The sequence below is a fragment of the Ochlerotatus camptorhynchus genome, unplaced genomic scaffold (assembly GCF_037179485.1).
Source record: "Ochlerotatus camptorhynchus isolate MF236.1 unplaced genomic scaffold, CSIRO-AGI_Acam_v1.1 ptg000209l, whole genome shotgun sequence".
In the NCBI taxonomy this organism is placed as follows: domain Eukaryota; kingdom Metazoa; phylum Arthropoda; class Insecta; order Diptera; family Culicidae; genus Ochlerotatus; species Ochlerotatus camptorhynchus.
Window position 1 is genome coordinate 53,354 of NW_027040699.1, and position 24,169 is coordinate 77,522.

Sequence of the window (24,169 nt, forward strand, 5' to 3'; positions counted from 1 at the left end):
AAAGTTCCTGCAGTGCAACGACTTCGAAGTTGCGTGGTTGAAGTTCATCATAGATTAACCTATCGCAGCCCGGGAAGCCGAGCGATTTGCAGTTTCATGTTCCGAGATTCCAATCGTAGTCCTTATTTCGTCGCGTAGGCCTGTGCCGATTGTTCCGATCCGTATTTTTGACGTAGGACTACGTCTGTTATTTCTATATGGGGGTACATTTTGTGAAATCCAAAAATGGAACATGTAACGAAATTATGAAAGATTTTGAACTTTAATAACTCAGCTGCCCCTGGACCAATTTCAATCATTTTATCACCAATCGATCAAAAATATTGCAATGCTTTCGACTGTCGATTTTCAACAAAAAACTATAGAAAAGTAGTAAATGTCAAGTATTGTCTAAAAGCGTCGAAACAACTAACAAATCCACCAATTACGTACATGTATATGCTGCTTCCCCAACACAGTCATCAGAGAATCGTTTCTAGACGAAACATATCGATGTAGCATTGCAGCTTCCCCAACACTGTCATCAGAGTGTCGTTAGTAGACGAAACAAGTCGCCTCCGATCTTCGGGCGTGTGCGAATAGGGAGGATGCAATTGCGTAACATTTTGCACACTCATCACCATATTCAGATCCACACGCCCCCAACGACCACACAAAATGCTCTCCAGAGTTGTAATCTTGTAACCAAACATGGAAGCAGGGGTGCAAGTGATTTTGATCGATTCTCTTCATCGACTTTCTGTTTCGTTAATAACTCGACGGCAAATACATTTATTGATACGTTTGTTGTTCTGGATGATAGAAGAGCATAGCAGTAATAGTGCGGAGTAGGTTATCAAAAGAGGAAATCGATGAAGGAAATTGACTTTCACCCCTCTGCTTCTTACACTTGCTGTTCGACATTTTCGAAGGACCACCAACAAACATGAAATTACACTATTTTCTAGGGATGTCTAAAAGTCGATTAATCGCAAAGATTTTTCCAGCTATTCGATTAAATATTTATCGAATTTTCAATTATTCGAGCGCGTAACCGACAATCCCTTCTTATTTCTACTCGTTTGATTTAGCGCAGTAGAGAAAAAAAAATGCAAGTACTAATTTACCTGAACAGGCACAGAGAATAACCATGACAGGAAACAGGATCGTAAATTCGACGAAAAAAGTGTTAAGCGTCTTTCTGCTAAAGGCTAAGATTAACCAACTTGTTGAGAGAAGGAGTTTAACGAGAAAAACTAAAAAGTAGGGGGCTTTGGGTGGACACGGATATTCTACGGCATTCCAACCTGTCGCAGAGACCAGTTCAACCCACGGGCCGAGACTCTTGCGAGTGCCCAATCGTTGAAACGAAGAATATGAGATTGTCCGGTCCGATTTGCTGATCCAGCTGCCTACACGTCATCATCATCTTCCAAAGGCTTTAGCCTGTACTACCATCGGTCCATTTCAGGGCCACCAAGATTTTCCAAAAGAGTTAAATTTCTGAACATGTCCCAGCTAAAATTCATATCAAAAGGTTCTTGTCAGGGCAATCATAGTCATACTACAGAGAGAACCCCGCTCAAATTCCTATTCCTACACAAAACCCAAGCTCCTGCTGTAGTTAAGAAATAACATTTATTATAAAATACCACGTAGTCCTACTTCACCCTTGCGTACAACCCCTTAGGACTGTCCCTTGTAGTTTTGACTAAAGAGCCTGAATTTATAAAAAAAACAACATGTCAAAATTGGAACAATCGATTGTCTGTCAAAGTCATAGGAAAAGTCATTCCAATCGAGCAGAAGACCTGTCAAATGGATAAGATGTCGCCTCTTTATAAATTCAGGCTCTTTAGTTTTGCTTTAGGTTTGACGTAGGACTACGTCTGTGATTTCTATATGGGGCTACACTTTGTGAAAACCGAAAAAGGAACATGTAACTAAATTATGAAAGATTTTGAACATTAATAAATAATTTTATCGCCAATCGAGCAGACAAATTTCTACGCATCAATAGCGATGCTTTCGATTAATGATTTACAACAAGAAACTAATGAAAAGATGGTAATGTCAAGCATCGTCCAATGTACAAATAAAAAGAGATAATTTTATCACTGAAATAAACGTTCTTCTCAAAATCGGAGGTGAACCAGCCTACGGCTGCAAATCTCCTAAATAAAGAGAAAAAAAACGTTCTTCTCAAACCCAGTCGTCATAATCGAGTACCACTTGGTTGCACATAATTCTGCTTTAACCTGAGAGCGCTACTATCTAGCCTCAACTCATTTTCGCTTCGGACGGCGTAGTGAGCAGGCAGTCAAAGCAGCAATAGCAGCAGTAGGAAGGTGGTGGCAGCTTAGGTAGTCCACTCTTCTGCCTAACAAGCAACATTGACTGGTCGTTTCAAAGGAAGAAAAGGTCTTGGTAAAGAAGGTGCCAAGCGTCGTCTCCGGTCTTATCTACGAAGAGTGCTGAAGGTGTTCCTAGAAAAAGAGATCCGTGATGCTGTCACCTACACTGAACACGCCAAGCGTAAGCGGTCATGGATGTCATCTACACTTTGAAGCGACAGAGACGCACTCTGTACGGTTTCGGAGGTTAAATGATCACCAACTTTGGCAACAAAACGGCCCTTTTCAGGGCTAACAACCCGAGCAAAGCTGGAGATCAAATTGAAATCACAATTTGCTGTTATGATGTAACTTCTTTTGAATACTCCAGTTGATCTCATTTTGGTTGACTTAACGGTTAACACAGCAAAAATGAGAGCAAACTTTTACACTGTTGAATCAAACGGAAAACTAATCTTGCTCTCAATGAAATCAATTTGATTTCTGATTTTGCATTCATTATGGTTAACTAAATACGGGCCTGGCGTAAATCGTAAGCATCCATGCTTCTCACGCTGAAAGACTTGAGCTCAAATCTCACCCCGGGCAAATAACGAAGGACCTAAAATGTGTTAAACAAAACAAATAAACAATAAGCGTTAGTGCAACGACAGATGAGCTTAAATTAAATTTTAAACAAGACGTTAACAGCAGAACTTCAAGTTAAGTTGCTTTCATTTAAAAAGTCTTGACTGCGTAATGAAAGCACAATATGATATCAGACTAATGTCGTGACAATTGAAATCAAAATGAGTTTTCATTATGATAGGAACTGCAAACTTTAATATAGATTTGCTTTCATTTTGTTAACCGACTTTGCTCGGGCAGCGAGTCACTTTTTAGTGACTTGGTCACTTTTTTCAAGTCAGTCACTAAAAAGTCTCTTTTTTAAGGCCAAAGTCACTAAAGTCACTTTTTCTTGTAATAAGTCACTATTTTCAACTTTTTTAGCGTGAATTTATTTTAAGATTGATTATTCTTTGCGTTGTGACGTTAAATCGTCTTTCTCTATATACCTGAGTTTTCCAAGTAAGCAAATCCAAGATCTAAAAATATTCAATGTCTTGAAGTTTAGTATTCCATGTACAAGCTCAAGATATTGAAAATATTCAAAGTGCCAGAATTAAGTAAAAAAAAATGATTTGTTTCAAGTTCGTAATCAACTTTATGAAAGATAATAAATCTTCAATGCAGTTCCATTAACTTTACAACAATTGTAGGAACTTTGGAGAAGTTCTGAGGAATGATAGGAAATGCTGAGAATTGCAGTGAAGCTCTATAAACAAACTGCAGGAACATAAGGGAAGTTAACACGCTAAAAATATGGGAAACTTACTGGAAGCTGTAAGAACTTCGAAGCGGGTTTTTTAGCATCCGAGACATTTCAGGAATTTTTATGAAGTTCCTTAAATTTCAGAGAACTTCACAGGTGTCAAGCGAACATGAGAAATTTAGAAAACTTTAGGGATATTGTGCAAATTTTTAAGAAGTTCTAAGCACCTCAGAAAAGCTAGATTGATTTAAAATCTATAATCGTAAATTTAAATAAATTCAATATAGTTCCATAATGTGCTGAAAAACGAATCGAGAACTCTTAAGATGTTCCGCGAATTTCAGGGAAGAACAGAGATCTTCAGAAAATTTAAAAAACTTCACAGAAGTCCAGAGAATTTCCGGAAAATTTAAAGGTGTTTACGGGAATTCTATTTATTTCCGAGCAGAACCGAAATCTTCAATAGAACTAAGTGCCTTACGGAAGCTTCGAGAACATCAAGACAGGTCAGAGAATCAAAGGGCAGTTCAAATAATTTCAAAGAAATATTAGAAACCTTAAAGAAGTTTCGAGAAACTCAGTGAATTTCCGAAAACTCCAGCAAAGCTCCGAGAGAATTCCTGGAAATTTTATGAACATCCGGAAAACGTGAGAGTATTTTAAGGGTGTTATATCATGGAGATTTCAAGAACTTAAAAAAAATGCGAAAATTTAGCTAAGTTGATTAGAGAACATCAACGAAGTTCCATTAATAAAAAAGCGAGAACTTTTAGCAAGCATCAATATCTTCAATTTAGATAATTTTAGATAGTTTAATGATATTCACTGAAGTTCGAGGACTATCAGATAGCTTCAAAATAATCCAATTAACTTAAACAAATTTGCGGCGACTTACAAGGAGTTCCGTGGAATTATAGGGTATAGTATAGAACTTTAAACAAATTCAGTAATCGTTTGGCACCATGAAAATCTATACTATTGTAGAAGTTTTAAATTAGTGTCGGTAATTTAAGGGAAGTTTTATGAACATCCGAAAAATCTTGAGAACTGCAGTGAAAATCATAGAACTATATTAATTATTCCGTTAATTCCATGAAAATTGCGGGAGCACAAAAGTTCCATAAATTTAGAAAAACTTCAGAAACTTCACAAAAGGACAGTGGTTTTCAGAAACCAAAAAAAATATTTGTTTTTTTTTTTAAATTTATTTCTTACTGATGATTAACCACTGTGAATTTTTAAATTTTAAGTATCTATAGGATAATAATTGAATAGGTATAAAACACCAAACATTTATTTGATTCGCCTTCTAGGTCACTTTTTAGTCACTATTTTTACAACTATAAGTCACTATTTGGTCACTTATTTATTCAACATGGTCACTAAAATCACTATTTCTGACAGCAGTGATCGCTACCAGCCCTGGGACTGTGAACATACATTCTATATATTTAAAATATGAAAATTATTTCAGACCGCACAATTTTCTTAATTTGTTTGTCTTAGAGATCTAGAATTTTTAAGTCCTAGCATTGAAAAACTGGCCAACATCTTTAAAATTTATCCAGGAATATTACAATTTTGTTAGATCGAGATTTTAAGTCCTGAACGTATGCATAATTTTCTATGACAGCGATCTTTCCATCTTCAGGGTTGGTAGCGTGTCACTTTTTAGTAACTTGGTCACTTTTTTCTAGCCAGTCACTTTGAATCAGAATGTAACTGATTGTAAATCCTAGGTTCTCACCAGTGGCGGCCTAATCACGGCCCCTGCACCCTCTGCTTGATCCTTCTTCTCGGGTGGCACATACCCATTCGTCTTCCTCCTGCAGCGAGGGGACCAATGCCCGTGTCAAGAACTAATATTCGGACAAGTTACCCTGAACGGTAGCCACTGCTGATTAATATTCGATCTCTACAGTTGCGAAACGCTTATGGAACTCTTTTACTGATTCTGATGCAGCAAGTCAGTGGTATAGCTGGTGGTCCTTTCCATGATATTTCATTATGATGAAATGGGTGCTCTGGGCTGCGGTAATTTTAGCTCCAAATAATCCTCCCGCCGGTTGTGTTAGTGTTATTTCTTTAAACAAACAACAGCAAAGGAATCGCAGGGGGATCTGTCTGTTTTCAGCTTTATGTTATGATTGAGGATATGGTTGCCATTAAATTTATTTATTTCTGTAGAAGTTTTGACAACTCCGTCAATACGATGAAGCACCCAGAAACACCTACAGACACTCAAAAACACACATGAAACACAATAAGCACAAACACAAGGTGGCAGAGTGACTTACCCCCTGGATATCCCAAAACTCATCCGAGAGGGAGCCCAAGAAAGCTATTTGAGTCATGCGTTTTGCATTGAGCCGATATCGATTATGTGTGGCTCTCTGACGGAACACTTGTTACCATTTTTGATAAATAGCCTCGAGCAATGGGGTATACATGGGGATATTCACTACGGATTTTTTCTCATGCTAGAAAAAGGATCGACAGAACGTGGGAAAGCAGGCTCAAATCCGCTTACTGATTTCCGGTCGTCAGTATCGGTGGCCCAGTCTGAATCAGCAAACCCGATGAGTGGCGCCGCTTGATTGTCTCGAGTAAACGTCATCGATCCTTCTATGTATCGTACAACCCGTTTCAGAGCTGTCCAATGTTGTTGTTCAGGTTGAAGTAGGAATCTCCCCAGATATCCGATAGGAAAGCAAATGTCCGGCCTTGTGGACATCATCACTTACATCAGGCTTCCCACCGCACGGTTCTTGAACACCTTCGGCCACTTGGCGATCCAATTTCAATCCTTTCTACATTTTCAGTCCTTGTTGCATTGCACTCCGCCATGCCGAACTTTTGCAAGATCTTTTCCAGGCTGGTTTCTTGAGACAGCATCATTGTACCATTTTGTTGATCGTACCGTATCTTCATCCAAAGAAAGTGAGTCAACTCTCCACAATCGGTCATTTCAAACATCGCCGACAGTTCGCGTTTCAGCTTCATTATGGTGGTCAGCTGCATATCTGCTATCAGGAGATCATCAACATACAGCACGATGAAAACAACGTCTTTCCCCCTCTTGTCGATACGGGTGTATAGGCAATAATCGTGCTTGGAACGTGTGAAACCTAGCTTCAGCAGCGCTTGATTGAATTTTTCGTTCCAACAACGAGGAGACTGCTTCAGACCATACAACGATTTCTGTAGCTGGCACACAAGCCCAGTGTCTGCCTTGACGCCATTCCGGAACAGCCATGAAGATTCTCTCTTGTAGCTCCCCATGAATTGGAATCCCCTTTGTACGCCTACGGCCAGCACAATTCTAATCGTCGTCAACTTCGCAACGGGCGCATATGTTTCATTGTAGTCCAGGCCAGCCTTCTGCAAGAAACCTTTGACTACCAGTCTTGCATTGCATCGCACATGGTTTCCTTCTTCATCCTCTTTCACGCAAAAGACCCACATCGACTGCAAGGGCTTGACACCGGCAGGGCATCCCACCGTCGTCCACACCTTATTCTCCTCAAGAGATTTTAACTCGTCTCTAACTGCGGTCATCCAGAGCTGTCGATCTTCGATTTCGGCGTACGATTCCGGGGAATCTGGGAGAGTTGAAATTTTACCAGCAGATGTTGCTCTAAACCCAGTAAAGAAGTCAAGTAACTTACCTGGGAGCCTGCGCTCCCGTTCACTGCGCCTAGTGTCAGACTCTGAATAGTCATCACCTCTATGTTGTGAAGGGAGCGCCCCAGGGTTTTCGGATGGAGCTTCTTCGGTTGGTTCTTCATCCAGATCAACGGTGCTTTGCGTATCCGGATCGACTTCATCTTCGGTTTCGCTTTCGATAACAGCTACTGCTTCTTGTTCGGCCGACGAATTCGTAAAATGGCTGTAGTCATCTATAAAGGAGACAACATATCTTGAACCATCCCAAGCCGGTGGATCGATTGGTCCGCTCTCATCCGAATGTATCCGCTCTAGCAATCGAGTTCCGTTGAAGGGTTCTCTGCACTGCTTTCCAATTACACATGTATTACAGAATCGAATTGAATCAACTTTTGGGCCAAGACCTTCCACCATATTGTGTCGAACTAACGTAATCATCGTGGTCTGATTGGCGTGACCCAAACGACGATGCCAGAGATTGCTGACCTCCGCTGCGCAGAGATTTGCTGTAGGTCCTACCACGTCCAGATCAAACTCCAACTCGTAGAGATTTCCTCGCAACTGTGCCATACCGATCACTGCATCACCTTGCTTCATCAGCGCCTGATGTTTTCCGCCGCGGCTTGTGAACAACACGTCAATCCCGGCTTGGGACATCTTCTTGACAGAAAGCAGGTTGCCTCGCAGCTCTGGTACGAAAATTACATTTTTCATCTGGAACAGAAGACCTTCTTTGGAAATCCCCTCGACTTAGCTTTCATATTTCCCAACAATCGACACACCATCTTTGGCCACATCAATAACGAAAGGTTGTTTGAGCTTCCGGACCGACTGCATGCAATCTAAACTGTTAACCAGATGGTCGCTACATCCGGAGTCCACGTAGAAGATGGTTCGCTTGTTGTGCACCTTCGGTTGCTTCTGGTTCACCATGAACGAAACTGCTTTGCTTCCAACCACTGCGTTGACGTTACCATCGGTCTTCTTGACACGACAATCTTTCATCATGTGGCCAGTTTTGCCACATCGATGACACTTTCCGTTGAACTTTCGTTGCTTCTTATTTCTGCCTCCAACAAACGCTGCTGCCTTGTCTTCGCTCGAATCTTCCATCCTATCAGACCGCTTGGATTCTTCAGCCAGTAACCGCTGTTTCACAGTCTCCAATTTGAGGTCGTTCTCGTTGATATTCTATCGTAGCTATCGGGATGGGTGAGAAATAATTGCGATACCATGTCGTTCTCTTCGAGCTTCGCGCTTGCCGATTTGATATTATCGTCGAACTGTTGAAAATGATGCCGCATCGAAGTTCCTTCTTTCATAGGAAGCTTGGCCAACTGCTTTGCAACAGGGTCTGATTTGCTACAGACTTCTTCGCATATGTATCTTCCAGTGCCTTCCACATTTCTCGAGCAGTCTCCTTGCCCCGTACTATGCCTAGACATTCATCAGAAAGGAATCCAACTAGCAAGGACTTCGCTTTCCGATCTGTCTGCAAACACTTCGCCCTTCTCTGGTCCGATTCACCGGGAACTGGCTTGGTTAATACGTCCGAAACTTCTGCCGCATCCAGGTACAGTTGAACTCGAAACCGCCAATTCTCGAAGTTCGTTCCATTCAACTGCGGAATTCCGGAGCCTTCCTTTGTAGACGAGCCCATAACCTGAAGGAACTACGTGGACAGGACGGGGCAATAATTAACAGGCCGAGACTTAACGAACAAAAGAATGTTTTATTAAAGCAAACTTGAATTGCTCACATCGAGCTCTTGAATTGAAATGACAGCGAAAAATAACAGGAGTGACCAGGTCAGGTAATCCAACGACTACTTTGATTTCAGTCTTGAACCAAAACCCTTCCCTAAGTTTTTAAATTCAATAGCGTAGGTAGTATCATAGTAGCAGGCATAGGTTTGAGAACATACTTAAAGTTCCAGTTGGGTCGTGATAGCTAAAAAGAAGAATATACTTAATGTGTGATTGCTCAAATTGTCTTCTTTTAATTAGTTTTAAATTTAATTACGTTTGTTGTAACTACAATGCCGTTAAACGCGTTCATCCGCATGCATGTGTCAAGGTCATCGCCTTAAGTTAATTAATTCTATCGAGAGTGGGGTCACACCTACGGTTCACGGAAGCTGCTTTGCTCCAAAACACCTCCAAAACCAACAAATTGTCAACAACGGTTTTCGTCGGGTGAGTGGAGGGGATGGTGGTAATCACCACCGCACTGTCTTTGCCGCCACCACGTGCAGTAGAGCTGAAGATGTGTAGGCAGTAGAAAATATCATCATCACTCTATAAATCTATAAATAACTGGACGGATGCCCCGCGGATGAATCGTATACGAGCCGTAACGCACGGTGATTAATGAGGATGAGAAGGGGATAAATAATTGGACGATATATAGTGTTGAACTCCATTGCCTTGAACCAAAAGGAAAAGTTTAGACAAAGTTTGTTTTCAAGTTCATGCGTTGCGTATTAATTTTAATTGAGAATTGAGTCTTTTGGCATTCTAAAATAGCACAATGTCCTAAATTTACTCACAATTGTCAAAGAAAGTCAACTCTGTCAACAAGGGCACCAAAGGTGTTGAGGGTTAGGGTTGCACTAGTCAGCAGAAATACAAAAGAGTTGCGTAGGAAAACAATGAAAATAAAAACTGCAATGAAGCACCACTTCGGAACGAAAATAAACCGGTCCCGGCTTTTATCCATTATTTCTCTTCTTCAGTTTTTTTTTTTATTTATTATGGTGATTTGTGGAGCTACAACCGATCATAATTTTAATATATTTGTGATAGCGTTTTTGTAGTTCATAATTTACATCAACAGACAAATAGTATCACAATAAATCATGTCTCCAAAGTTGTCGATTTCAAGAATGAAATAAGAAGCCTTTTAACCATCAACAAACACTGCAATAATGGAACAAACAGCTCTGATGATATTCGAAACCGATTAACTCGAGGCGTGGTATGGGTACCTGCCTATATCCCTTTGCTTCGCATGCATGCATGCAAACAAAAAACAGCATTCATTCTGTACTGCATCATAAAGATTCTCTTTCTTTTTTCCATTATATAAAGTCGAAGTAAAAGAAATTCAAACCTCTTGAAAACATACAAACAGAGCTTCGTGTTTATCTTCCCCACTCTTTCGCGCATACAGCTACCATCTGCCATCCCCATTTGCGCCCCCCAACCGCGAGTCGATGCATAGTACTGCGCTGTTTGGCCGCCGTTATTTACCCTATCAATTCGTATGCCGCCGGCACCAGCAATCTCCGGTTCTGCGCCGCCGTGCTCATTGACCATGTAATGATGACCCCTTGCTGTGTGTACAACTTAGAGAAATTCATTGATTGATTTTTGCAATTTACCCCTATCAGCCGACTAGTTGTACTGCCTGTTGTCCATACCGATTAGCAGTAACGTGCCCTGTATGACTGACCTCCCGTTTCCTCTTGATTGCAGGCCCTTGGCCCCGTCCGGTGCTTCAATGTCCAGGTCCAGTTCGACGGGCTACTGCGGAAGGAACGCATCTTCGACGAATGGGACCTGAGCCAGTGCCGGTACTGTGAAAGTTTCGTCTTTGCCCGGCACATGGCTGATGATGCGAACACCGATGCCAATGCCTCCGCCATGATCACCTGTTTGATCAATTCGTCACTGATGGTAACGCTCCACGAATCTCTTTATGACTTTGACTAAAACTTCCAAACCCATTTTCAGACGAACGAGGAACAACTGAGTGCCCGCATGGCCGGAGGCAACTACTCCCCCGCGTTCGGTATCGTCCTGAACGGATCCAGCCTAAGCTACAGCGACTTGATCGAGAAGCGCAAGCTGCTCAGCAAAGCAAAAAGTGATAACCAGTTTATGCAACGGCTTCGTGCCTACATGGAGCGGGAAACGGAGGCCGCCAACGAGCGCATTCAGCGTTTCACCGAGCAGGAATTCGCCGTCCTCAAGGTAAAACGGGAACGTGGCGAACAGGACTGCATGATCCTGGCCAAGCTAGCAGCAGCAAACAACCAAGTACCTGATGAACTACTGCTGGTACGCAGCAACAGCACCAGCAGCAGTAGCAACAACGGTGGGCAGCAAACTGTTGCGATGACGACGGCCGGACCGGTTTCCAACAGCAATGGAACCAATCTGAACGACTCGAGCGCCAACAGTCAGCTGGAGACACCCCCGCCTACACCTGAATATCTGCCAATGTCCACCGGTAATAGTCCACCGATGACAACTGCGAATGGCCCTACGACCAACAACCGGCAGCAACCCATTACTCCATCATCTTCCTCCTCAATGGTCGAGCAGTCTCCGTTTTCGTCGTCTGCCAACGCAAGACTGAACGGCCGAATCCTAAACAGAGCAAACCTTAGTTACAACAACGCCAATAACCACATCAACAACAACAACAATAACAATATCGTTAGTTATAACAATTCCCGAGGTGCCATCAATAGACAACAACCGCAGCAGCCAACAACGACAATGATGCAACATTCCAGTACAAATTCGTTGACGATGCAGCAGCAGCAGCAGCAGCATCGGGTAGCCTCTTACGAGACGGACTGCTTGTTCGACATCGACGGCATGGAGAACGATCACTCTCCGCTCTCGAATACGCTGTCGGACGAGGAGGAACTTGAATTCGATGGTGAGCTGAGAATCCCCAACCTAGGTGCCACGTTTCTGACTGATTTCGTTTTTTTTTGCCTCCCCAGAATCCACCCGCAATAACAACGAGGACGGTATGTGCATACCATCAAGCCAGAAAGGTCGTCAGAACAGTTCGATCGCTAAAAGTCTTCCAATCACGATACCGCAGCTGATGACGCAGTTCCGAATGAACGAGGAGGATTTCGAAGAGGTGGGTGTATGCTACTACATTTATGACCTCCTTTGGGGGTCTTCCTTTGAACATTCTCATAGGTACCTATCTGCTGCTGAAGAAATCCTAACTTTGGCTTGGGGTTGAAAAATGTAGCTCCTGCTGGAGTACTTTTCCGAAGCAATCCAAGAAGCAGACGAAATCATGCATACGGATCTGGACACTTAGGGTCTGGTGGGGCAAGCGTGCCACCTTAACAATTTTGCGTTCTATATACATATAGGGTAGGTGTACCAGTTATGACCATACGTTCCTATTATGGTGTGTTCCAGTTATGGCCTATGGAATTCCCATAGGCCATAATTGGAACACACCATAATAGGAACGTATAACCATAACTGGTACACCTACCCTAGTAGTAGTAGTAGTAAAATTATGTTTATTTTATGTTTACAGAACACCCCTTTGAATTGAAAAATGCGGTAACCTACCTAACTACGAATATAACTTAACCTAACGTGCTAGAACACGTATGATCTGAAGATCTGTTCTCAGTCAGGTGTCTCTGAACCTTTCCAAGAAGACCGTTCTTTGCTCTTCTAGAGTCTGAAGACCAGCCAGGCGCTGGACCTCCGAATTTCGCGTCCGTGGAGGACTTTTTAGGATCATCCTAAGGATCCTGTTCTGGATCATTTGGAGTTTAAGGTGATGGCATTTGGCGCCATCTCTCCCACATTGGCATACCATACTCGACTGCCAGAGAAATTCGGCCCTGAAAGAAATTAAAACCCTTGGCCCTATAGTACGAGCAGTGGAACAACTCTGGAAAACCTCGCGTGGTTGCATGTGCCTCGAAAGCGCTAACGACCACGGAGCGGAAGTATCCACAAACCCAAAAAGAAGCGTTGGCAGTAGTTTGGGGGGCGGAACGTTTTTCCTTTTATTTATTGGGACGAACTTTTGTAATCAGAACAGATGCAGAGGCAAATGAATTTATTTTCAACAGTCAACATCGATTGGGAAAACGAGCAGAATCCTGGGCGCTTCGCCTACAATCATTCGATTTTACGATTGAAAGAGTTACTGGAAAACTAAACGACGCACTGTCCAGGTTGATAAACGAAGCACAAGAAGCACTTCCATTTGACGAGGAAGATTCTGGAAATTTGCTTTACGCACTGGAGGCCGGAGTCTTAGAAATAACCTGGGATGATATCGAATCATGCTCGGAAAATGATAGTGAGATCCGGGAAATACGCGAAGCAGTGAAGTCAGACATATGGCCAGAGAACTTACGAAGATTCGAAGCGCAAAGAAGAAATTTGTATGTCCTGGGGTGACAGGGTTATTTTACCTGGCTCTTTGAGGCGCAAAGCTATGTCGTCAGCACACGGAGGACACATAGGGGAGGTGAATATGAAACGGATCATGAGGGAATTCTTCTGGTGGCCTGGCATGGCAAAGGAAGTAGAAAAATTCGTGAAGTCTTGCGAAACCTGTGCTCTGCTGTCTCGGAAAGGCCCACCTCAATCGCTATCGCCTAGAGAGATGCCCGAAAATCCCTGGGAAATTATTCAGATCGACTTCCTTTCGATCCCGGGATTTGGAACAGGGGAATTCTTGGTGATCGTGGATATTTATTCACGTTACTTGTCGGTAGTGGAGATGAAGCAGACTGACGCGGCTCACACAAATGCGGCTTTGTGTGACGTTTTCCAACGATGGGGACTTCCACTCGTACTCCAAAGCGATAACGGACCGCCTTTTCAAAGCTCCGCTTTTGTTTCCTTCTGGGAAGAAAAAGGAGTGAAGGTTCGTAAGGCAATTCCCTTGAGTCCTCAAACCAACGGTGCAGTGGAAAGACAGAACTCCGGAATAACAAAAGCGATGGCGGCGGCGAAATTAAAGGGGAAGAACTGGAGATGGGCGTTGAATCAGTATACGCATAATCACAATACGTCTTTGGCACTGCAGGGAGCCGGCATTGGATCGAATCGACATCCGAGAGCGAGACGCAGAGGCTAAACTGATTAGCAAAAGATACGCAGATGCAAGACGAGGAGCCAAACAATCGGAAGTTGACGTAGGAGACGTGGTACTTATCATGCAACAAAAGAAAACGAAGACGGATCCTACTTTTTCTTCGGAACCCTTCACAGTTGTCGCAAAAGATGGGGCTAAGCTGATTGTTCTGAGCAAAGGTGGTGTACAATACACGCGGCACGTTCAGGACGTCAAAAAAGCTCCGGCACAATATGACAAAATGGGTAATTTGGTACCGGAGGATCGACCAGAGGATACATCGACAGAGTCAGATTCAATGAATTTGGGGGCGCAGGAGGGATTGTTGATGCTGGCCATTGCGAATGAAACACCTACTACAATCAGGATGTTACATTCTGTTTTCGTTTTGTCATCGTGTTCCCTGAAAAGTAGCTTGCTGTCGAGTGTAAGGGCGAGGTAGACTACCTCTTCGGACCATTCCACCACTGTGCCGTTTAAGTTGATCTTATTATTGTCAGACGGAACAATTGTGGGAGATTTGGAATGAAGAAATATGATGACCTGGGTCTTCACCACGTTTATACGGATTTTCCAGTTGTTGAAATTATCAGACAGGACATCCAGTCCTCTCTGAAGTTTGGCGGTCAGTGCTCCGATGACCCTTTCCCTTATAGATGATGGATGTGTCATCTGCGGACAGGGACAACGATCCACCATCAGGGAGAGCCGGCATATCGGAGGTGAACAGGTTGAACAAGATGGGTTCCCTGTGGAACACCCGGACCGATGTTGAAGGCATCCGGTGTGATGCCATTCAGAGAGACTCGGAATGTTCGCGAGAAATCGGCGATTGACGTGTTTGTTTACAAAATCAATTAAGCTCAAATCTCAAAGTTCTCCGGGTTTGTCACCAGAGTCAGCTGGTGAACAGTCGAGCGACCTTTACGGAAGCCAAACTGTTCTTCGAGCAACAAGTTGTTTTCATCAGCTGATGCTAGGAGCCGGTAGTAGACTGCCCTTTCGAACAGCTTTTAGATAACCCGGGAGAATGCTGATAGGTCGGTAACTTAAAGGAGATGACGGATCTTTCCCAGGCTTCCGGATGGAGATGACTTTAGCTAACTTCCAGCACGAGAGGAAGTTGGTTGAAAAATCTGGAACTCAAGTGGCGATTTCAACCTCTGTTCTTGGAAGGCGGGTATCGAAACCAATATAGCCGACTGGAACGAAGCTAAAAGAGTTTTGCGATATCTCAAGGGCACATTTGGGATGCACAAAACACTTCAAACTAGAATGCTTTGCTGACGCAGATTGGGCTGGCGAAGTCGACGACCGGAAATCAAATACCGGGTACATTTTCAAGCTATGCGCTGGACTGATCAACTGGAGATGTAGCAAACAGACTGAAGTTTCGTTATCAAGCACTGAAGCAGAATACATTGCTCCTGCGGAATATCTTCAAGAACTACACTATCTATAATCGCAAGCAGTCCCATCTTTGCTTGATTTCCTATCCATATGGAACTGATATGCGATTATGGGCAGTACGCAAATTCGCAAATAAATGGACGACTTTGGCGAGAAACTGAAGTTACCTGTGCTGGTCAACGAAGGCAACCTGAGTTGTATTGCTCTTTCCGTTGCTGATAGGACCACTTGAAAGTCAAAACACATTGACACAAAATACTGTTTTGTGAAGGATCTTGTTGGGGAACCATCCCATATTGCCCAACGGACAAGATGGAAGCAGACCTGTTAACCAAGCCTTTAGGAGCAGCCAAGTGCAAGCAGGTTACGAGAAGCTATTGGAATCATTGGGGTTGGTCACTCTGCACAGTGTACCAAAACTAAGCTTGGGCACAGTCATTGGCACTGTTTGGCACCCATGGTTACAATTTTTCTGATTACTGGTAACACTAAAATTTGTTATTGATGTTGCCACAATACATAGGGTAAATGTCGGCTTCGGCAACCAAAATTGAAACGTTAATTTCACTATGTTTTACCATCAACACACTTCCCTGAATGTATCCAAACGATTCTTTAGTCTTTCAGCTTCAATCTGATTATATTTGTAGGACCGAGCAATCCTGTTATGCCAGATTTTTCTTCAAATGAAGCATACGTACTTCAAAATGGGGCTGATTTCGAGTTGCCGATAATAGAACAGCTGGTTAACACGCAGTTCTAATGGGAAGGTTGCCGAAGAAAAAGAGGCTGCCGACAATAGTCACACTCACCTGAAAAGTTTAGAGCGTTCAAACAGTTTTGAAGAATTCTGTCGATTGGAATGGATAGAGAAGCAAACAGCAGATGAATTGAAACAAACAGACACGTCATATATGTGCGTGACGCTGTGAAAATGCTAATAGAAGTGCGGACGCTGCTTAGATTGACGAGAATACGTAAATTCCCCTATAATCATTTTTTTTTTCTTTTCAAAACGCAACTGTGAATCTCCACCAGGTCTCTTCGTTGCTTTTGCTTTTGCCTTCTAAGGACATGGACTCCATTTTGCATTGGTTCATCGTGTTCGGATTTGAAACAGTCGCCCGTCACCGAAATGGGCGTCACACCACCGGACGCTGTCGGCGAAGACTGTCGCGGCCGCTGCCGACATTGGGTTGCCAGGTGCTGGTGCTATGTCCATGTCCACGTTTTCGATGTTCTCGTTACTTCACGCACCGTTCATCGTCTTGGACGAGGAGAAGCACAGCTTCATAATGAACGGGAATTTTGTGCCTTTGGGATCGATCGCGCTGTGGTTACACTTCATGATGGCGATCACCGCCAGGGCTACGCTCGGGAACTCAACCAATCCGGGAGGAGGAACGTTTCGATTTCAGCGGGAACACTCGCACTTGCGTGGTGGTGAATGCAGTCAGCAGCAGATCTTAGGACATACATTTAGGGAATGAAGGTACTAGATACAACTTATTAGAAACCTCTGGCATCACTGCTTTTGAGGAGAGTTGTGAATGGAGAGAATCGTCATTGAAATATCAAGTCAGTTATTGGTCTATTCTTGGTTCGTACGGATGGTTATTCTCGAAGCATCCAGAAAGGCATTCTAAAATGCGTCGTCGAATCACGACACCCGGAACCACCCTTGCTCGAGGCGTCCAATACGACGCGCAACTTTGTCGTCGTACTATCCACCTTCCAACACGGCGTGATGGGGAAGATAGAATGATTTCTCTGGTGCAACCGCAACCTCGCTAGGTGATACCTTCTCCAAATGACCGAGGGTCAAATACTCAGTCATAAACTGCTGGTAATGATGCTGTAGTTCTGGATCGATGCTGAATTTCCGCTCCATGGCCTTGAACCGCCGGATGGCAACAGTAGCCGATTCGCCCAGTTCTTTGTGCGATCGAAGGGCAAGCGAACTATGTATGTAAAGACTGTAAAATAGTTGTTCCGACTAGCCTCCGACGCCAAGCATTACAATCGGCTCATCAGGGCCGCATGGGTGCTGCCACAATCAAGCGCATTTTCCGCGAGTATTTCTGGTGGCCAAACAGGCAGAAGTATTCGTCGAACAGTGTGAAACGTGTTTCCTCTTATCGCGAAAAAATTATCCGATTCCACTCTACTGTAGAACTCTCCCCCAAGGTCCTTGGGAGATTCTACAAACCGATTTTTTCGACAAATCGACTGACAATGAGTTTGGGTATGGCGAATTCTTGGTAGTGGTTCCTATTCACGGTACTTGCATGTCATCGAAATGAAAACAGTTGATGCCGAAGCCACAAATATGGCACTGAATCGGATTTTCGAGAACTGGGGATACCCTTTAGCAGTCCAGAGCGACAATAGTTTGCCATTTCAGAGTGAAAGGTTTATCAAGACATGGGAGGACAAAGGTGTTAAGATATGGAAATCAATTCCTCTGAGCGCCCAGTCTAATGTTGCTGTCAAAAGACACAATAAAGGAATAAAAGACGCATTGGCTGCAGCAACAATCGAGAAAGTTAACTGGAGATCGGCGTTGGACAGATACGTTCATATGTACAACAATGTCAGACCATTGTCCCGACTGGGAGTTACCCCTTTCGAGTTATTAGTCTAATGGAAATACCGAGGTACGTTCCCACATCTCTGGGAGGCTCGTGGAATACTAGATCGCAATGATATACGACAAAAAGATGCTCTTTCTAAGCTAGAAAGTAAACAGTATGCTGACAATAAAACAGGAGCAAAAGCATCCAACATTGTGGTTGGTGATACTGTCCTAATATTATTACACCGCACTTCGCTTGTGCAGAACGTTACCACCACTAAACGCAACGTGAGATGTACACTCAAAAAATTTCACACGTTTGATCGAAGTGTTTAAACACTTGATTTTCTTAATGCACAATCACATTTACTTTAATTGTATTTCACCTTGGTTCAATGTGTTATACACGTTAACTTATAGTGTTTCAAACTTTGAAATGTTGAAAGTCTTTCACTATCTATTCAAGTGTATTGCACATTGAATCACACTACTGTTCAAAACAGATGGATATAAAGTGTTTTGCATTTCAATACGATGTGAATTGCTTGCTCAGAAAGGTAAACATCGACAACAAGAGTTGTGACTTTATCCTATCAACCTGCCTCATATATGAGAACAACCGTGGCACAGTGAGATCGAACGAAGACTCCGGCAGCAGCATACCCCAAGAGTCCATGATCGAATCCCAACTCAGACCCAATATAAATATATGTGAAAGCTCTGGCCTCTGGCAGTTTTGTTTATATATTTGTCGATTCATTTTTAGAGTCGGTAAAGTAGAATTCGATAAAGTAGAATATTGTAGAATATTGAACTATGGTGTGCAAAGCTATTGATATCACCATATGAGGCACATAGAATCCAAGTGTGTCACAATTCAAATCCATAGTGTCAGGCATGGTTCATAGCATAAGATTCACACATGAAATGGATGTGTTTCACAATATGCGCAAAATTAAGTGTGAGACACATGATGATGACGTGTGGAATTTTTTGAGTGTAAGCATACACATCCCTGCTCGCCAAAAAGAGCGAAAACCTTCATCCACTTGGCAACACGCATTCGCTCGGCTGCAATTCACTTGTGCAGAAACCCGTCTTTGACATACCATTTCCGGACACACGAGACAAAGGCAGAAAAATTGTGAAGGAGATCATCAGACTATCTGGTTTGTACGAGAATAATTGTTGCACACGGTGAAAAATCATAAATATCATCTGCAATTCCAGCCAGTCAACGATTCAACGAACGCGATAAATACGTTCAGTACGTGTGGTGAAAATTACGGTAATCAAGACGCCAAATAAATCGCATTCATCCGTCTCAACCCAATACGTGGCAAAATCATCGGAAGACCCGCCATTGTCACTGCCGTAGCAGCAAGCGTGGATCGAGCACCGAGAAAAGCGTACCGGACGACTCGAAACACTGTGACGAAACATAAAGGCCCTCATCAGAGGTAATTTCATTCTACGGTAGAATCCAACATTATTCTAAAAAGCATTATTTCAGGGCCTTTTGTGCACTGCCAACCCACCGCACATCACACCAACACATTGCATCGCCCGTCACATCATCAGAGGTAGCCGTTCAACACTCCATGCCACAGTCTCTCTCATTGCCACAGAGATGACAAAGCATTCCTATTGGAATCCTGATGGCTGCGTCCACCGACGCAAGTAAAGCAGCGAGTGTGTTCCATCGTGTCTGTGTGCGTGTGTGGTTGAAAGGGAAAATCAGTGTTGGTGTCGAGTCGTAGGATATTGTCTATTCGGGGAATAATAGAATGGTGATTGCGAGAGAGAACTCAATCGTATGCATGCTTGAGAAGATTATTGCTCATACGGAAAGTTGATAAAATGCAGGAAAGCCAGAAGTGTTCGGAGTGAATTGGCAAGTTGGCTTGGAATGGAATTGTGCAGAGGCAGTGGCTAAGGAAAGGTTTTTCGGAGAGCCGGTTCGAATCGGATTTGTGCAGAGGCAGTGGAAACGATTGGCGAGTATCGAGAGAAGAAAGTGGAAGAAGAAAGAAGAAATGTGTGTATGAGCTAAGTTGGCGGTAAAAGGATCCTCTCAAGTGACCTTGAGTTCAGATGCTCGCGCTATCGAATGGTGCAGTATTTCGGCGTGAAAGCAGTGCAACGGAAGCTAAGGGGCCCCTCATCACTATCGTCAGCGGCATCAGCAGGAAGACCGGGCGAAGACGTTCGCCGAAGATGAGTATTGCATTGTAGCAAACTGAGGTAGGATTAGGCTAGGCAAATTTGATCGGACCAATATAAAAATATTTTGCCTCACATTTCATTATCCTAGTTCTCATATTTGAGTGAATTGCCTCTGGGTTGCATGATTGCTTCTACATTCAATTGAAGCTATTCGGACGAATGAGACGTACAAATTCAATGTCTAGGAAGAGTTATTTTGGCACTTTTGTTCTTTGATTATTGTTGAGCTTATTATTCTGTGACACACGCTTTGCGTTAAAATAAAGCGTTATAAGCGATTGAAGAGCGATCCAACGTTTGGAACAGAAAAGTATACAGTGATAGCCCGGGACGGAGCCAAAATTATGGTGTGCAGTGAACGTGGTGTTCAGATTTCCCGGAACGTACAGGATGCCAAAAAGGTTCCGGAACTCGACAGTGCACCAACAGAACCAGCCGATATCAAAGGAGGTCCCACTGCTGATCTTACCGTTGGTGAAGAATCTAGTATTTGGGGACAAATCACTTCAGTTCAAGACGATCCACCGAGGAAATCAAGAAGAAAATCAAAGAAAACCATCTAAATTTAAGGATATGCTGTTATACACTATTTTCGAATAGAATTGGAGAGTACAAGTTCAATTAATTACAAATAAATGAAAACATATATAAAAAATAGTCATACTAATATTAATGCATCAACCATAGAGTAGAGGTAGGGAAGAATGTAGGGAATGAAGGTACTACATACAACTTATTAGAAACCTCTGGCAACACTGCTTTTGAGGAGAGTTGTGAATGGAGAGAATCGTCATTGAAATATGAAGTCAGTTATTGGTATATTCTTGGTTCGTACGGATGGTTATTCTCGAAGCATCCAGAAAGGCATTCTAAAATGCGTCGTCGAATCACGACAATACCGGGTGGAGAATTAAAGTGCAGAATCTTGTTCGGGAAAGGAAGCAATTGTTCTTGGAGACGCTGTAGTCCTTGAAGCTGATCGAATTGTACGGCAGGGTGTAGGGGTTAGTGGACTCTTACAAGTAGTTCTGCTTGGAAAATGCAATCTGAATTTTGCTACCATCATTTCCGATTGGAATGTTCTTCAAGTGCTGGATGCTCTTTGATCTTCAGGAACTTTATCCTGACAACATTTCCGTACAGGCAGAACAGATTGAACAGTTTGTGGTGTACAGACACGGACGGATATGGAAGACCGAATAAACGAACGCAAAATCGACGATTTAACTTGTATTTATTTCCGCTTCAATTCTTCGCGTCGTGACACGTTCGCGATTCACTTTTTCTACCTCTCCCTCCGGAAGTCGTCTCTCTCTCTCTGAATGTCAGTGGCAACCAAGGGTGTGCCAATCTCCACAGTGCCCACCCCCCCCCCCCCCCCCCAGTTACACCAAGAACCTAACGCGGTGGCCCGTTGGTGTAACTAAAGTCTTTTTACCTTCAGGACAGTCGGACGGCATGGCCGTACTAGTGTGTGCTGGCTTAATGCGATCGATCGATATTCTTTGAAGTTTCTGGTTGATCATTACGTCCATGTACTTGTCCGTACGATCAATCACACGGTAAGGTCCGTCGTATGACCTCTGGAGCGATTTCTTAACAGCGTCGTAGCGAACGAACACTACAGTCCTTCAAACTCTTGCTTACGAAAAACTTTGCTTTGGTGTGATGTCTTCGATCGGTCTAATCTGGTCCAGAGCACGACGAAGGTCCGACGAAAAATTTGCTCTACTTGCATTCTGCTCCGGCGGTTCGGAAAATTCTCCTGGTACACGTAAAGTTTGCCCGTACACCAACTCAGCAGGAGAACAATCCATGTCCTCTTTGTATGCGGTTCTCAAACCCAGCAAAATTGAAGGAAGTCGAATGAACCATTTCTTCGCGTCTACGCACATGATGGCTTCCTTCAGTTTACGGTGGAAGCGTTCGACCATCCCATTTGCTTGTGGTTGGTAGGCGGTTGTTCGAGTATGATTACTTCCAAGTAGAGATGCTAATTCCCTGAACAACTCTGATTTGAATTGACGTCCCTGATCCGATGTGATGTACTCAGGACAGCCAAATCGTGAAATCCACTGAGAGTAGAGTGCCGTTGCCACAGTATGTGCCGTCATATCTTCCAACGGAATAGCCTCGGGCCATCTGGTGAAACGATCTACAATTGTAAGAAGATAAACGTGACCGTTAGATGGTGGTAGAGGGCCAACTAAATCGATGTGGATGTGGTTGAAACGACACATTGGCAAGTCAAACGAAGCCAGCGGTGCGGTGATATGACGGTGAACCTTTGATTTTTGGCAAGCCACACAATTTCTCACGAACTCGGCGATATCTTTGTTCATTTTTGGCCAAACGAATCTACTGGACAAAAACCTACGAGTTGCTCGTATGCCAGGATGAGCAATGTTGTGGAAGTGCTCCATAATCATGGGGCGATGCGGCTCTGGTATGTACGGACGAGTGCAACCATTTACGGAGACGTCACAATAAAGTGGTTTTGAACAGAGCTGCAGGGTAACTTGTTTCAGATTTAACGAAGAACTCGTCGAGCTGAGTAATTTATGGAGTTCTCGGTCATTGTCCTGGTCCAATGCAATGATTTTGTAATCGATTGGAGATGGAGAACTAATCTACTCTGGATTTGATGTCCGTGGTAAATTGTGAAATGTACTGTAATGCTCTCTCTTCGTGGGGCAGACGAAAAGCAGAATTCGAAGTCATAGCATGCGTTAGAGGGTTATGATCGGTAAAAATCGTAAATCGATGGCCCTCTAACAGATGTCTGAAGTTCCTTTCATAGCTATTCACCCCTATTCTGTAGTTCGTTTCGTTCGAAACGAAATACAGAATAGAGGTGATTAGCTCCCGTCCAAAAGTGGAATAGCTTCGTTGGCCCGGGTGAATTTCTCCGAATAAAAACCTAACGGCTGCCAAGTCCCGTTGACACATTGCTGCAGAATGGCTCCGGCCGCGGTGTTAGAAGCATCCACTAGAAGCCCCAAAGGTTTATCTGGATCTGGGTAATATAGTAACGCTGCTTCTGCTAGTGCTTTCTTACTGTTCTCAAACGCTTCTATGGTTGGTTCGGTCCATTCGATTTTCCTGGAATCGTTTTTCTTGTTACCTGTGATGAGACACCTTAATTCTGCCTGCATATCGGTCGCTTGGCGTACGAAACGTTTGTACCCGTTAACAAGTGCAAGGAATCGCCGAAGGTCTTTGATTGTCGTTGGGCGAGGAAAATTTAAAACCACTGACACTCGACTAGGTAACAGTTTTACGCCGTCTCTTCCGATGAGGTAACCGATGAATTCGACTTCTTGTTGGGCGAATTTACATTTAGGTAAGTTTATTACAACGCCATTTGATCGAAGTCTGTCGAACACTATTCGCATGTGCTGATGGTGCTCTTCAATTGAAGACGAAGCAACGCATATATCGTCGATCAAAATCGAGGTCTCCAAAAAGCCTATGCATGAATCTTTGGAACGTTTGACCTGCATTACACAGGTCAAACTGCATCCTAGTAAATTCGAATAGACTAAATGGAGTTATAACGACTGTTTTTGGTACGTCTTCTTCCTCTGATGGTAAGCTCGTTCAAGGTCGATAGTACTGAATATTGACTTACCGTGGAGGGCGTTTAGCAAGTCGTGGATGTGCGGGACCGGATACCTATCCGGAACAGTGCCATAGTTTAGCTTGCTATAATCTCCAACAAAGCGCAGTTGTAAAGACTTTTTCGGCACGCAATGTAACGGGCTGGCCCAACTGCTGCTA

The 24,169-nt window shown here is 43.4% G+C and overlaps 1 protein-coding gene across 5 annotated transcripts in view; it reads left to right on the forward strand.

The window, feature by feature from the left end:
- Positions 1-24,169, forward strand: part of PRAS40 (Proline-rich Akt substrate 40 kDa) — a 73,913-nt gene that overhangs the window by 43,585 nt on the left and 6,159 nt on the right. For all 5 annotated transcript variants that reach the window (XR_010517729.1, XR_010517730.1, XM_065224228.1 and 2 more), the window contains 3 exons: positions 10,788-10,988; positions 11,046-11,982; positions 12,050-12,195. Coding sequence is in view for 3 of the 5 variants with exons in the window: in XM_065224228.1 (XP_065080300.1) it covers positions 10,788-10,988; positions 11,046-11,982; positions 12,050-12,195 (1,284 nt within the window). In the remaining 2 variants the exon portion in view is untranslated. The remainder of the gene's footprint in view (positions 1-10,787; positions 10,989-11,045; positions 11,983-12,049; positions 12,196-24,169) is intronic.